The 15,682-nt window shown below is 42.7% G+C and overlaps 1 protein-coding gene across 1 annotated transcript; it reads left to right on the forward strand.

Moving 5' to 3' along the window:
* The first annotated feature begins 1,672 nt into the window (after positions 1 to 1,672).
* Positions 1,673 to 13,898, forward strand: LOC126272239 (ejaculatory bulb-specific protein 3-like). Its single transcript, XM_049974942.1, has 2 exons — positions 1,673 to 1,911; positions 13,489 to 13,898. Exons 1-2 carry the CDS (start codon positions 1,716 to 1,718, stop codon positions 13,683 to 13,685), a joined length of 393 nt encoding a protein of 130 aa, XP_049830899.1. The 5' UTR covers positions 1,673 to 1,715; the 3' UTR covers positions 13,686 to 13,898.
* Positions 13,899 to 15,682: the final 1,784 nt, after the last annotated feature.

The raw sequence follows: 15,682 nt of genomic DNA on the forward strand, positions 1-15,682 counted from the left end.
TGAGCACTATGGGACTTAACAGCTGTGGTCATCAGTCCCCTAGAACTTAGAACTACTTAAACCTAACTAACCTAAGGACATAACACACATCCATGCCCGAGGCAGGATTCGAACCTGTGACCGTAGCAGTCGCACGGTTCCGGACTGCGCGCCTAGAACCGCAAGACTACCGTGGCCGGCAACGTTGAAACACCATATCCACTGTGTAATGGTACTAGAATTACGTAACCATTACGGCACCCCACCTGAAGCTCTCGATACCAGCAATATTTTACTGTGTTGCTGTAAAGTAGTTAACATATTTCTGTGACAACATTCAGATTTGATTTCATTAATGTAGAGATATTTTGATACATCGATATGTTTTTGTTGCAATGATATTATTCTTATGTGTATTATTTCTTTGGTCACTATGATCTTTGACGTACTTGTAACTCTTGATATTTGGCCGCATAAGCTGATAGATAGTTAGAGAGTCGGACCTTTAAAAAGTCAAGTCTTGGTCGTCATGTTGGAAAGACGTAAATTGCAGTAAGTTTATAAAATGTGAACTTTAACAGTGAGGAAGATGTTTTCAAGTATGTTTTGTATTGTGAAGTGATATGTTGGGTGTTACGTGCTATTGCGACGCAAGTAATAAAAAAGGAAGTGTAACTTACGTTTGGAGTGCTGATTACTTTTTTACATCACCATTGTCCTGCAAAAGTGTAATCTTCAAGAATGGTTTGTGAAACACATATACAAAACTTTTGAATATAGCAGAATAAAACCTAGGCCTCTTTGCATCCGAGCTTGTAATCATCACCTACATTTTCGACGATTGAGCCATGATTTTACAACGAGACCAGCAATGGAAACACGAAAAGATGAGTGCCTAGTTTATTCATTTTTACATGAAATGACTTTATTAACTGTGCTCTAACGACACGTGCCACATAATTATTTTGTTGTTGCCCGAAAATGCAGTATTTAGCAGCGTGAGAAACACCACAATCATTATTAAATATTGACCTTTGTTGTGGTAGGGTTATTAGAACTGCAGTAATCGCTTCTGGATACCTGACGATTGTTGAAGTCGGAAACGCGTCGTATGGGCAATAAAGCCATTTCTTGCCTTTTATCTTTGCAATCAAGTCAGCCTGCGAGGAGGACAATCGACTATTATAATAATGTCACATTTATATTACTGAAATTAAAACATTCTCGAAAACCTTGGAATACCTGGGACCGATGTCCTGCCAGTATTGAAGTGTATGAGAGGTACAAATTGTCGAGGTACACCATTCCCGGAATGGATTAACAGTCTATATATATAGTTAACTTTATGTGAAACCTGTAGGGTGCGAGTCCGACTCGCACCTGACCATTTTTCTGGGATAAATGTGACTCCAGACAGCGTCGCACATTTAAGAAAATTGCACCATTCTTTTTCCATTGCTTATTATAAGTGTCGATTTTTCGCCCTCTCGCGTTCTGCAGGAAGCTGGTGGCTAATGTAGTCAGAACTGGCTGTTGAAGGTCGCGAGAGTAGAGAAAAACCGACGCAGGTTACACATTATCGCATGTGTAAGCACTTGTTCCTTCCGTGGCACCCCACCTCGATACACGGTTACCTCCTCATATGTACTCTACGTAAGAGCGGCGGTATAAGAGGAGCTCACCGGAGACGGCATCTCACAGTCTAGCCACAAACTGGGCGGAGCGCAGAGGTAGCCATGGCGAGACATCTGATCGTCTACTGTTGCCTCGTGGCCGCCGTTGCCGTTTCCGTGCGAGCCGCGCCGGAAGACAAGCTCGACAACTTGGACGTGGACGAGATCCTCAACAACGACCGCCTCCTGAAGTCCTACATCCAGTGCATGCTCGACGAAGGCGAAGGAAGGTGCACTAACGAAGGCAAGGAGATCAAAAGTAAGTGCGGCAGCTAAACTTCCTTCTTTCTTGTGCATCTCTCGCTTCTTTCTTCCACTGATCACCATCGTCAAACCTCTTTTTACTTGTTCCGGGTAGACACAGATGATAAATTAAATAATACGCTCTCGGAATATGTCGCAGCTCTCTAATATTCAAAATGGCCAAATGCAAATGCAAATTCTATAGCGTTGCTTAGGAGATCTTTTGGTATATCTTCACGAGACATAGTTCCTTATTCCTTGCTAGGTGCTTGTTCGTATTTAGGGGCTATTGGTTCCACTACGTGCAACAACAGCCACTTCAGCTGACGCCAAGAAAATGTATTATTTTATCTTCGTCAAAATAAGCTTATGCTCATTCGTTGCAATTTAGTGTTTTGTCATGTTGGAAATTTCATGCCCAGCTCAGAAAAATTTTTGCCAACTACGGTGATTCTTCATACAGACCTTACAGTTCGCCTTTTACTTTAAAATCAACAAACAATCATTGACAATCACATGTTCTATCTCTCTGTATCATATTCAGGTTTACACGATGCAAGGAAGTTCTTGCTGCATTTCTAGGTCTTGTAGAGAGGAGTGAATGTATAATATTTTGAATAGGGAAACAAGTCCGGAAACGTCATTCAAGCACGCAACAGAGCGTCAATGCTACAGGCGCCAGCGCTTGCAGATGGAGGTTCCGTCATGATGTTACAAACTTTTAGGATGATAGAGAAAGTTAAATGTATCAATTTGAGAAAAGGGCCCCTAGTCCAGAAAGGACTGGGTCGAAAGTTATAAGCGAAAATTTTTTTCTTACATCTGACAGTGGGATATATGTACCGGTACTTTTCTTGTGAAGAAAGTAGAATAGACAATTTGCAGAGGGAGTAGTATGGACTAAACCAAAATAAATGCCTACTAAACAAGGACTCTAAATGCATCCGTGAAGAGCTATGAGCGCTTGTTTATCTTCGCTTTTGTGAATCACATTTCCACAATTGAACTATTCCTCTGAAGTGATGCATTTTAAAGTCCATGTTTAATAGAAATTTTTTCTTGTTTTCATCCATAATGCCACCTACCCTACAATCTTAGCAACAGAATGGGTACCTGTGCACCATTGCCAGAGGTATCAGAACGGTTTTAACTCTTAACTTTCGACTCGTTCGTTTCCGGTATAGACACCCTCACCGAAAATTAATATATTTATCCCTCCCTATCATCCTAGAAAGTATGTAACATCATCACGGAGTCACCCAGTGTATACAGATATTTAGTCGCCCGCTCTTGTAACTTTGACGCAATACAGGGCCGTTCGATGACGTTTCCGGACATGGGTTCGTATTCAAAATGTCATGTGCTCACTCACCTCTAATAGTTCTAGAACTCTGTAACAGGAATTTTCGGACACTCACTGTGTAGTTGCGTCAGCAACCTCATATCTGTTTTGCTACTACACACTAGAATACTACCTTCTATAGTATACGACCCCTGCAAGAACGCAGAATTGTCGCAACACAACGTGGCATGAACTCAACTAATACCTCTAATACCTGAAGTAGCGCTAGAGTGAATTGATACCATTTATCCTGCTGGGCTGTCCATAAATCCGTAGCAGTACGACGGGTTGGAGAACTCTTTTGAGCAGCACATCGCAAGGCATCCCAGATATGCTCCATAACGTTCATATATGGGGAGTTTGGTGGCCAGCGGATGTGTTTAAACTCAGAAGCGTGTTCCTGGAGCAACTCTGTAGCAATTCTGGGCATGTGGAGTGTCGCATTGTCCTGCTGGAATTTCCCAAGTCCGTCGGAATGCATAATGGACATGAATGGATGAAGGTGATCAGACAGGATTGTTACGTACGTCTCACCTGTCAGTCGTATTTAGACGTATCAGGGGTCTCATATTACTCCAACTCCTCACGCCCCACACCATTACTGAGCCTCCACTAGCAGTCCAGTCCTGCAGTGCAGATTGCACGTATTTACCAGGTTATCTCCATATCCGTACACGTCCATCCGCTCGTTACAATTTGAAACGAGATTCGTCCGACCAGGCAACATGTTCCCAGTCATCAACAGTCCAACGTCGATGTTTAAGGGCCCAGGCGAGGCGTCAAGCTTTGTGTCGTGCAGTCATCAAGGGTACACGAGTGGACCTTCGGCCCCTAAAGCCCACATCGATGATGTTTCGTTGTATGGTTCGCACACTGACACTTGTTTATCGTCCAGCATTGAAATCTGTAGCAATTTGCAGAAGGTTTGCACTTCTGTCACTTTGAACGATTCTCTTCAGTCGTCGTTGGTCGGGTTCTCCCAGGATCTCGTTCCGGTCGCAGCGTTTTCGGAGATTTGATGTTTTACCGGATTCCTGATATTCACGGTACATTCGTGAAAAGGTCGTACGGCAAAATACCCACTTCACTTCAGCGCTGATCACCCAGCGAGTAGATTATCCGTGCAGTACAACTGCTGTTCACACTTCGACAGGTGATACGCGCATTCCGGACTGACAAATAAGGAAACACTCAAAGTAAATGTGTTGAGTTCCATTTCCTTGCCCACTGGATGTTTATGGAAGTGACAGTAAGGGCGAAGGTCTTCTGTTTCTTACCGCTGTTGCCGTGACGGCAAGGAATCCATTTGGTAAGCAACACAGTTCCCTCTGGTTTGCATAACCGGTATTCTGAACGGCAGCTCTTAGATTTCTAGAGCGTCTAGGGTGGGGGGTGTCTCCTTTCATTGACGTCTCCATGAATTTAACTTTCAGTACTACAGCGCAAATCCGCTTGTTATCCGTGCTGGCCTGTTGCCGTAGGAAGCACTTCGTCTAAATACGTCACCCGTTGGCTTCATGTGGCTAAGGGCTGCTGCGGCACTGGGATGAAACCATTCACGCGCCACTCAAATCATGAATGACACAGAGTTGAAGCAGCGTCGAATAACGGAGCCGTAACTGACATAAGCTCACTTCGGATTTATGCACATCTGTGTGAGAGCCGTTCTTATTGCCAAAGGGGCAGATATGTACTAAATTTCACAATGTGTGTCCCACTAATCTCATACAAATTTAAGTACATTTCCTTCGGGATATACCAATAAGCGCAATAAGTAACATTTCATTTACTGTCGTTTCTGGTATTCCAGTCTTTGCAACGCCGGCTAAAGTGATGACTTCTTCACAATCTAGTAGCGAAAATATTTTTTGTCAGATTCATTGAGATATTGAATATATGCATAATTTTGTCGATGGGCGTTTAATCCGTTAACATATGTGGTGTTGAATGAACAGCCGATATGATATAACCCTAAGGATTTCGCGCACAGAACCTCAGTGATTGTAACGCAAGTGGTCTGAGGTCTACCATTGAGGACATGTGGGCGCAACACGTCTCTTACACTTTCTTTGGAGTATGGTTGAGAGGAAAGAAGGAGCTTAACTGTTGTTCTGACATCAAATAGATTTCCTTTTGTTTATTTTAATACAATGATGTTTGTAGCAACAAGAGATCTGTTTTATGACGTGAAAGTGTTTATAAACAATTAACAGCAGAGACGGAGGTGTAATATGCTCAAGCGTATCAAAGTAATCTAACTAAAATGAACGCTGCAATTAATAGTGTGTTACAAAAAGACGGTGTTGGAATCGTCGATCATTACGATTATTTTAATTCATGTTTGTTTCTATTAGGAGCAGCAAGCTCCATTGCCGTAGAAATGAGATCCAGGATAGGAGGAAGGGCAACATTAGTCGTAAATTCTTAATCTGTCTATTGCAAAACCGGTTTCCCCTAAAGTGTAGCTATTTTCAGTGCAGTTATCTGAATCATCAATGTCATACCATGGACGATTTCATTTACGATAAATCACCACCATGACTTTGGTATCTGTAACGCCAATGTGGTACCATTTGCTATTTTATTTACAATGATTCATGATGACTTTGATATAACTGCACTGAAGATAGTTACACGGCAGCTGAAATCGATCTACAATAAACAGGTGAAAAATTTACGACAGACGCTGTCGTTCCTCCTATATTGGATTATTTTAATTATTTCGTTTGACTTTTTAAACGTCGGAGAAACGTTATTTACCAATAGTGTTCTTGTACTTGATACATTGATAAAACTTCGTCATACTGTTACTGAATACATAGTGTGTATGCGTTTTTGAATTTCAGACTCATTTATTTTTTTGTTGTTTCATCTTGCACATAAAACAGTCGATGTTCTGTCCGTATGTCGTTATACTGTTGCCGTTCGATAGCTAACGACTGCTTTGAGATCCGTGCTCTTGTCTGCTACTATCGTACTTGACTAGCACAAAATTCGCTTATTAATATTTCAGAAAGCGAAATTCTGCAGACTGCCTCACGGTAAGAAAACGGAAGACTTCAACGGGATAAACATGTAACTTACATTAATAACAAAGAGGAAGATAACAGATCATAGGAAGAATTTTGGTAGTGTTGGAATTAATGAAATATATATATATATATATATATATATATATATTACCTGATTCTAAATGCAATTTACGGAACATTTCTCAAGACCAGTTCACTTTCAGGACCGGTACACTTCACTATTCGTGACCTACTTGACGGATTTCTACAAAAGAACGGCAATGTAAGGATACTGGAAAACCAGCATAATGACAGGGCTAGTGGATGCGGGCAGGGGGCGATGGTCGGTTATTAATTGATTGTTGGAAAATCACTATCCGACATTTCTAATTTAACGTGTGTGAAAGTGAAAAGTATCTTAGTTGCTCCACAAATATTGATGTCTACGTGTTCATGTCCCCTGACTTGCGAAGAGAGGCTCTCTTGTCGACCAAACAAATCAACATGGCGATTGTTTGACACCTAGCACTGGCTTTTGGAAGGAGAGGGCTATAACCCAGTGCCTCTCGCCTAGATTAAGGTATTCCATTAATTTTAGAATTCACATAAAACAAATGCCACAATTTTTACTTGTAAAGTTCATCAGCACTTTTATTTCCTATTTTCCTTAATCTCGATATTATCCCCTGTTCTGATGACCTCTCCCTTAATGAAGCGTTATACACTAATCGGTCTTTTCAGCCAGAGGTAGGAAAACGGAAGCTTCTTTCATCTCAAGATGCTAAACTTATAACGCCTATAATTTCTCTTTTATGTGATTGATTTCCTGATTATGAACTTCTAGGTTTTATAATCCGTGAACATAAAATTCTTACATTAAATATTACTGAAAAAGTAGTTGTTTAAGGCCAGAACATGAGGGTAAATAATTGTGAAACACATTGTGACAATTACATGATTGCCATAGTATTTCAGTGCAAGAAGAAGACCAGGAAACAACGGCTAAGGTCTGGATTTTGACCATCCCTTCCCCTGCAGTCGTGGAATACTTCCGTATTTAAACTAATGGTGTCTTAGTCATTCACTTCGTTTTTGTTTCAGTATTTTAAAAAACTGCATTTAAAGTGGATTCGGTAGAAAGTATCACTCAACAGCGTTACTTGGCAATCCGATTCTTTGTCGTATTGTCTGGTACCGAGAAAATTTTTTGGGTCTTGGAAACGTGTAAGACACCATTCTGTCTTTTAGCTCTACAGCCGTTACCTAACTTGAAAATAAAAAGACTTACTGGTAAGGAAGTATAGTAAACGTAATTGACTGTCAACACTGAAAAAAACGGGTGAACACATTGCTACAAAATAACTGGAAACAGCGTCAAACTTGATGAATCTGTTGATTACTGTATGCATGGATTACAGTATTTAGCAGACAATATTGAACACAATCTAAGAAACCGATAAATATCATTAATATAAGACGTTGCTTTATGAAGCAACAGAACACCAGGAGATGCAAATATGACAATAGTGCATACGCATTCCACACAGCCCGTAAATTATTTGTTATAAAGCGTCCGTTTTAAGCATGGAAACAGCAGAAGAAAGCAAGATATTTCATCCAGTAACCCCGTAACTCAGAAGGACAAAATATTGCATTAGAGAAATAGAACGGAAATTAGCATAAAGATGGCTGGAAATGTTTATATATGTGCACGAAATTTGCATAAATTAGAACCATCTATTGTAGATGAAATTTGCTGCCGTATGTTGCTGCCTGTAGTTCCATAATAAAGACGAGAAATTATGGCATACAGAAGAGGGACCTTCACTAAAAAATAAGCAAATAGACGAACACAGAAGAAAGTGACAAGAGCATCTCCACCATCGGCCGTGTGCATTGGCGAATGATGAGGCCGATAATTTTTTTTTTTTTCAATGACATTTCAGTGTTCGACAAACTGATATGAATAACGCACGATAATCACTTCCTTTGGAAGCCTACCTTCTGAATAGTCTCTCAGACGGAGTGGTTACTGTTATGTATGAGGCGGATCTATGGGCCTCATGGAAAAAGTGGTGAATCGGCTGAGTGACGCAATTTGACTCTTAGTGTGATCACGAGGTGTGGCCATTAATTGCATGCGTTGATCACGTAGGCTGTCGTGAGGATCAATGAACTATACTTAACGGAATGTATCTGGAACATGTTAGATGGTTAGAAAATTAGTATACAGGAATACAATTAAATACTTAGCTTTAATTGAGCATCAGCGGTGAACATCGATCTTGACTTTGTACAATAATATTTACAAGTGCAGTTTTACACTGAACTGCGAATAGTTCTTTAGTTCTGATCTCTTCATATCTATAGATCAATTGTCAATGCATGAACTGTATGTGGCGCCTGGCTAGGTCGTAGCTACTGACAACTGAAGGCTAGAGTCTCTGCGAATGAGATTTCTCAAGCTGTAACAAGTCAACGTTCCCTATTAAAATCGGCTGTAGAACTGGCCAGTGCGCTAGCGTGTCTCGTAAGACCAGTCTAGTGGCGGCGCTCGGTCTGCTAGCGTCGGCAGTGGCGACTCGCGGGTCCGATGAGTACCGACGGACGCCGCCGATTTCAAGCGTACAACCTAGCAAGTGTGGTGACTTGCAGTGACACCCCAGTTGCTGCTTGTTTTCCTCAAATTATAATTCAGATACATCACTGCCTCTGAGATTATTACATCATGGTGATGATCTATTGTCATATTGCACTATCGTACTTAAGAGGGGACGTTTTATCGCCTGCTTAGATGATATATCCAGATCAAAAGTCGAAACTATGCACTCTGAGGGGAAAAAACCGCACCACAGACGAATTGTGCGAATGGGATCCAAATTGGTATGTGTCACGTACATATAAAGACAAACAAACGACTACAGTTTCAGAAGAATTGGATTATTTATTGAAGTGAAAGAGCTTCACAGATTGAACAACTCAACAACACGTTGATACACTTCTGCCTCTCAGGCAGGCAGTTATTGACGGAGTCGTTAGATGTCCTCCTGAAGGATATCCAGAGAAATTCTGTCGAATTGCAGAATCCCGAGATAGTTAGAGGACCCAGTTTCTATGTTCCAAACGTTCTCAATGGGGAGAGATGCGGCGACCTTGCTGACCAAAGCTGAGCGGGCATTGTCTTGCTACAATATTAGCTCAAGGTAGTTTGCCATGTTGGGCAAGAAAACGGCACGCAGGACATCGGCGACGTAATGCTGTGCTCTATGGGTGCTGCGGGAGACAGATAAATGGGTGCTGCTATGAAATGAAGTGGCACCAAAGACCATCACTGTCGGGTGTCAGGCCATATCGAGGGGTGACTCAAGTTGGTGCTCCTCTGCTGTCCGGGACGTCTCCATACACGTCTTCCTGGTCATCGAGGCTCCGGTAATCATTGAATGTAGTAGATCCGCCTTCAGTGATGAGTCGCACATTGAAATGAGTCCCAATGACGGACGAAGACGTGTCTGGGGACGCCTGAGACAGCAGTGGCAGACCAACGTGTCATCCGCACATAAGGTTCGGCAGCCAGGAGTGATGTTCTGGTGTGTTGCTTTATTTCATAGCAGGACCACTTTGGATTTCATCCGAGACACCCTTACAGCACATCGGTAGATAGACCATGCTCTACGTCCCGTTTTGTTTCCTTTCTGGGGAAGCAAAACTGGGCTTACATTTCAGCAAGATAATGGCCTTCCGCACACGGCGAGAGTTTCTATTACGCCTTAGTACCAGCCAAACGCTACGCTATCTCTGCAAGTTTACCAGATTACACCCCACCCTCCCCGCCCAACTGACAGCGCATTGTTGGACCGGGCCCTCCATCTTTCTCAAGATTTTCACAATCTAACTCACGATATGCCTCAGGAGGACATCCAACAAGAGTGTCAATTCATGCCAAGCCGAGTACTGCTTGAATAATGGCGAGAGGTGTACCAACGTGTTATGTACATGCCCAATCGGCTGCTAACAGCAATAGTGGAGGAAATAATGGAACTACTAACTAATATAAGGTGACGTCAAAGACGGTTCCTGTCACCAAGAGAGAACACTGTGGTAAGTCTACTGAGCATTGCGTGACTGTAGAAAATAGTATAAAAGTTCAGATGGTTCAAATGGCTCTGAGAACTATGGGACTTAACTTCTGAGGTCATCAGTCCCCTAGAACTTAGAACTGCTTAAACCTAACTAACCTAAGGACATCACACACATCCATACCTGAGATACGATTCGAACCGGCGACCGTAGCGGTCGCGCGGTTCCCGACTGTAGCGCGTAGAACCGCTCGGGCACTTCGGCCGGCAGTATAAAAGTAACATTGCAAATGACGCTGTACACGCAACGAATTCAATTCCTTTTTTTCTCATTGTGAGTCGCTAGAATTGTATGTTGAATGAAGCCACACGTACTCTTGTGGTTCTACAGATTCAGTCATCACGGCAGATACAAACTTTAAGCAGCTACCTCACTTAGTCCTGAAATGAGATTGACCGTCCGTTATATTGCACAGGGTATAGTAGTCATATGACATGGATAAGACTCCATGAAGAAGAGGAGCTGGAGCACGTTGAAGCTGAGATTCACTCCAGGAAACGTGCTGTGATGGCTCATTTCTGTAAGACCACTTTCCCAAAAAGTAAGTTTTTCGGTTTTGACTATTCGTCCGAGATGTAATAACTGTTCGGCTCATATCGTACTCACATCCTGTAGTTCAAAATCAGAAATATTGTATTTGGAAATCAGGCAAACGGAAGGAAATATGCGGCGACTCTCGTTTTTCGACGTTCCGTGGCGAAGTTCACATTTGCGTATGGACAACCGTAGGGGAGGCATACACTGCAAGCTGTCTTATTCCAGTTCGTTGAACAGTCTTATTCCAGTTCGTTGAATTGTTGGTACTGTAGTTTGGAACTTAGCACGCTACTTTGCCGTTAGCGTCCCTGTCCGATTAAGCAAGTTAGAGCCGCAGGTAAATAAGCAAATTATACTACAAAAGTACAAATCAACAACTAGAACTTAAAAATAGGGAGAAAATGCGTGATTATGCACAGCAGGCAAAGCGGGAATTACTTACATCGGAAATGGGAGATGGTTGTTGCATGAAATGTGATTGTACAAAAATAGTCAAGTGCGGAGGAAACATCTAAAAAAAAATGTTCAAATGGCTCTGAGAACTATGGGACTTAACATCTGTGGTCATCAGTCCCCTAGAACTTAGAACTACTTAAACCTAACTAACCTATGGACATCACACACATCCACGCCCGAGGCAGGATTCGAACCTGCGACCGTAGCAGTCACGCGGTTCCGGACTGAGCGCCTAGAACCCCATGACCACGCGGCCGGCAGGAAACATCTGTTTACTAATATGAAACGAAACGTTCACCTTAGCATATCGAGTCGGCGAATCGAAGGAGATTATTCAAATGGTGACAGAAACTGAATCCGCAGAGAGAAGGGAAGATCATTCTCTTCAAAATTACGTAGGAGCGCTCATAGTGCGAAGAGTTAAAGAGGTAGCAAAAACGAGGTTGACAAGAGGGGAAAATTCTAGAGGTGTCACAGTTCTTGGCAGGAAACAATCCCATACATCTAGAGGAATTAGATAGGTGTACGAAGAAAACATATAAATCACTTGACACTTTATGTATAGATTCCCAAATTGAAGCATCAGTTTTCGTGCTATTGTCGTGCTCTACACCAACGTGTGACGCAAAGCCCTTCGTTCGCCACAATCCCTCCAAATCGAATATTTTCATTTGAGCGATATTATAATAATTAAAATTATTATTTATCGTTTATACTCCAGTCTAAGTTGCATATTTTCACAGCAGGACTAGTTTTGATATCACTGAATCATATTCAGATTTATGTAGTTGCGTTAGGAGGTCGTCATGTCTATATCGGAACTACATACCATAATATACACTGAAGCGCCAAAGAAACTGGTATAGGCATGCGTATTCAAATACAGAGATATGTAAACAGGTTGAATACCGTGCTGCGGTCGACAACGACAAAATAAGTTACATCGATTACTGCTTCAACAATGGCGGGTTATGAAGATTTAAGTGAGGTTGAACGTGACATTATAGTCAGAGATGGAACACAGCATCGAATAAAGGGTAGAGCCACTGGTTGTAACACATCTGAAATGTAACGTCCACTGTTCAAAGTGCCGTCAATGCGAAGAAGTGGTGACCGACACGTGTAACCAATTGCACCCCTTATCATCACGCCGGGTGATACGCCAGTATGGCGATGACGAAAACACGCTTCCAATGTGCGTTCACCGCGATATCGCCAAACACGGATGCGACCATCATGATGCTGTAAACGAAACCTGGATTCATCCGAAAAAATAACGTTTTGCCATTCATGCACCTACGTTCGTCGTTGAGTACACCATCGCAGGCGCCCCTGTCTGTCAGGCAGCGTCAAGGGTAACCGCAGCCATGGTCTCCAAGCTGATAGTCCATGGTGCTGCAAACGTCGTCCAACTGTCCGTGCAGATGGTTGTTATCTTGCAAACGTCCCCATCTGCTGATTCAGGGATCGACACGTGGCTGCACGATCCGTTACAGCCATGCGGATACGATGGCTGTCTTCTCTACTGCTAGTGATACGAGGCCGTTGGGATCCAGCACGGCGTTCCGTATTACCCTCCTGAACCCACCGATTCCGTATTCCGCTAACAGTCATTGGATCTCGACCAACGCGAGCAGCAATGTCGCGATACGATAAACCGGAATCGCGATAGGCTACAATCCGACCTTTACCAAAGTCGGAAACGTGATGGTACGCATTTCTCCTCCTTACACGAGGCATCACAACAATGTTTCACCAGGGAACGCCGGCCAACTGCTGTTTGTGTGTGAGAAATCGGTTGGAAAGTTTCCTCGTGTCATCACGTTGTAGGTGTCGCCACCGGCGTGAATCTTGTGTGGATGTTCTGAAAAGTTAATCATTTACATATCACAGCATCTGCTTCTTCTGGGTTAAATTTCGCGTCTGTAGCATGCCATCTTCATGGTGTAACCATTTTAATGGGCAGTAGTGTACAAGTATATTAAATGTAATATAATTATAAATCTACAGGAATATTAAACGTATGGTCACAAAATCTTGCCGCCGTGCACACCCACTGTGGCGTTTGCAATGGGACTATTTCACGTGACTCTCTTTGGCATTTTTGCAGGCAGGCTGCCAAAATTTGTGGCGACGGGATGCGGCGACTGCAACCCTAGCCAGCTGGACAAGGCTGTCAAGGCCCTGAAGCACATCACAGAGAAGCACCCTCAAGAGTGGACCAAGCTGAAGGCCAAGTTCGACCCCACGGGCGAGTACGCTAAGAAGCATGCAGAGACGTGGAAGCAGCGTGGCGTCAACTTCTGATCGCTACACTAGCCAGGCTCCACTCTGAGCTGTCACCGTTCTCGTACGCAACTAAACAGAAAATTCTATCTCTTTCCAGAAAGTTTGAGTTACTGGAAATTCCTGTGACAAGTTCGTCTAATTTGGTCACTCAACGCAATTTCATAACTTATACTTGTTCACAATGTTACAATAATTATGATCTGAAATAAATCCTCGTTGCTAAATTTCGTATTTTGGTGTGTTGATCAACAATTGCCTGCCTCAGAATATATGATGTATAAAACCTTTTGGTTCAGATTAAAACAGGTGGTAGTGGATTCACAACCGATTAGATTAAGGTTGGAAAGCAACTGTCGGAAATCCATATTTATTGTTTTTTGTACATACACAGCTTACTCCGCATAACAACACCGTACCTCACAGTAACTGTTCAAAGCGAAGACCGCTAGTATCAATGGATATATTGTAACTGCGCCTGCAATTCTGCCACACTCCCCAAAGATCACATGTGTCTGTTGCACACAGGAAGAGGCAACAGGTGATGCACTGCGTACACCCCTGGCCAACAGACATACTGAACACAAGTTAAGCCATAGCACGTGTCATGTGACTACCACATGCATCGCTCCGGCGCATTAACCTGTGCCGCATGCACACCATTAGCGCCAGTGCCAGTTGTCCACTGCATCACACGCTTTGTGACGCGTCCATAGTGATGTCTGTCACTATGTACATTGCATGACGCTTCTTTCGGCCCAAGCTGCCTGTCTCCTGCCACAACAGATACTAGGGATCTTCGAGAGAGCGCGGCAGAACTTCACACGAGACTGGCGTTGGTCAGTTTGAACAGTTACTATGACCTATTAGTTATACACAGTGTGTTTTCCTAAAACAGTGAACATGCGTTTCTGACCCCTCGTTCCTTGTCTCAGTACAGTCGATTGTGGATGCACTCTCATCTGTTTCAATTTGACCCAAGAAGTGTGAGACTCTTTGTATGAATTCCTCTCCAAGTGCAACTTTTCTATACTATATTTGAATCATCAGATAACGTGGTTCTCAAGTGGGGAACGGTAAAATGAAGGTAAACGAAAGGGTAAGACTGTGTTTTTATTGCCAAATTAAATTATTTTTAAAACATCGTTACTATTATCACTATTTCACAAGATAGTAATATTGATTACGTAAGTAACCAATAATTACATTCTTTTCAAACATTAGCATGAGCGTGTGACACAGTGTGATAGAGATTACAGCTCGTGAATTGAATTTATGAACATATACTTTATGAATCTATAACAGTAAAACTGAGACCGCCGGTCGCGGTGGTCTAGCGGTTCAGGCGCTCCGTCCGGATCCGCGGGACTGCTACGGTCGCAGGTTCGAATCCTGCCTCAGGCATGGATGTGTGTAATGTCCTTAGGTTAGTTAGGTTTATGTAGTTCTAAGTTCTAGGAGACTGATGACCACGGATGTTAAGTCCCATAGTGCTCAGAGCCATTTGAACCTCTTTTTTTTTTTTTTTTTAACTGAGACATGCACATCACACACATGTAAACATCTCAAAAAAATAAGTTCTCCGAATTTTAGGTAGTTTTCGCACTAGGCTGCAAATTTTTCATAATAGACTTAGCTACTGATGAACTTAAAGACAGCATAACGCAATGGTAACTATACAGGTTGATTCTTATTAACATTTAAAAGACCCCGAAGCGACGTAGATGATGCTGGGACAAGTACTTTAATATAAGACACTTGGGCTGCAAATTTCAGTGGATGACACATGTTGACACATGACATATGTTGAACATATGACGTCACCAGATGACGTACTCGCTGCAACTGTAACGGTAGAGAGTATCAGTGTATCGCTTCTGATCAGCGCAACCCAGGCCAAGTATTCACGTCGGTAAGGCTCCTGACCTACAAGCGTGACTTTAGCGCTTGTGATTCAGTGTTCGAGTCTCGCGTCTGGTAGGCAGTGTTTTATTACACTGCGTTAGACAGTTACGTGT

The sequence above is a fragment of the Schistocerca gregaria genome, chromosome 5 (assembly GCF_023897955.1).
Source record: "Schistocerca gregaria isolate iqSchGreg1 chromosome 5, iqSchGreg1.2, whole genome shotgun sequence".
NCBI classification, from domain to species: domain Eukaryota; kingdom Metazoa; phylum Arthropoda; class Insecta; order Orthoptera; family Acrididae; genus Schistocerca; species Schistocerca gregaria.

Coding starts and splice junctions, on each gene's coding strand:
- LOC126272239 (XM_049974942.1), top strand. CDS start 1,716: ATGGCGAGACATCTGATCGTCTACTGTTGCCTCGTGGCCGCCGTTGCC. Junction 1,912..13,488: donor CGAAGGCAAGGAGATCAAAA/GTAAGTGCGGCA, acceptor GCATTTTTGCAG/GCAGGCTGCCAAAATTTGTG.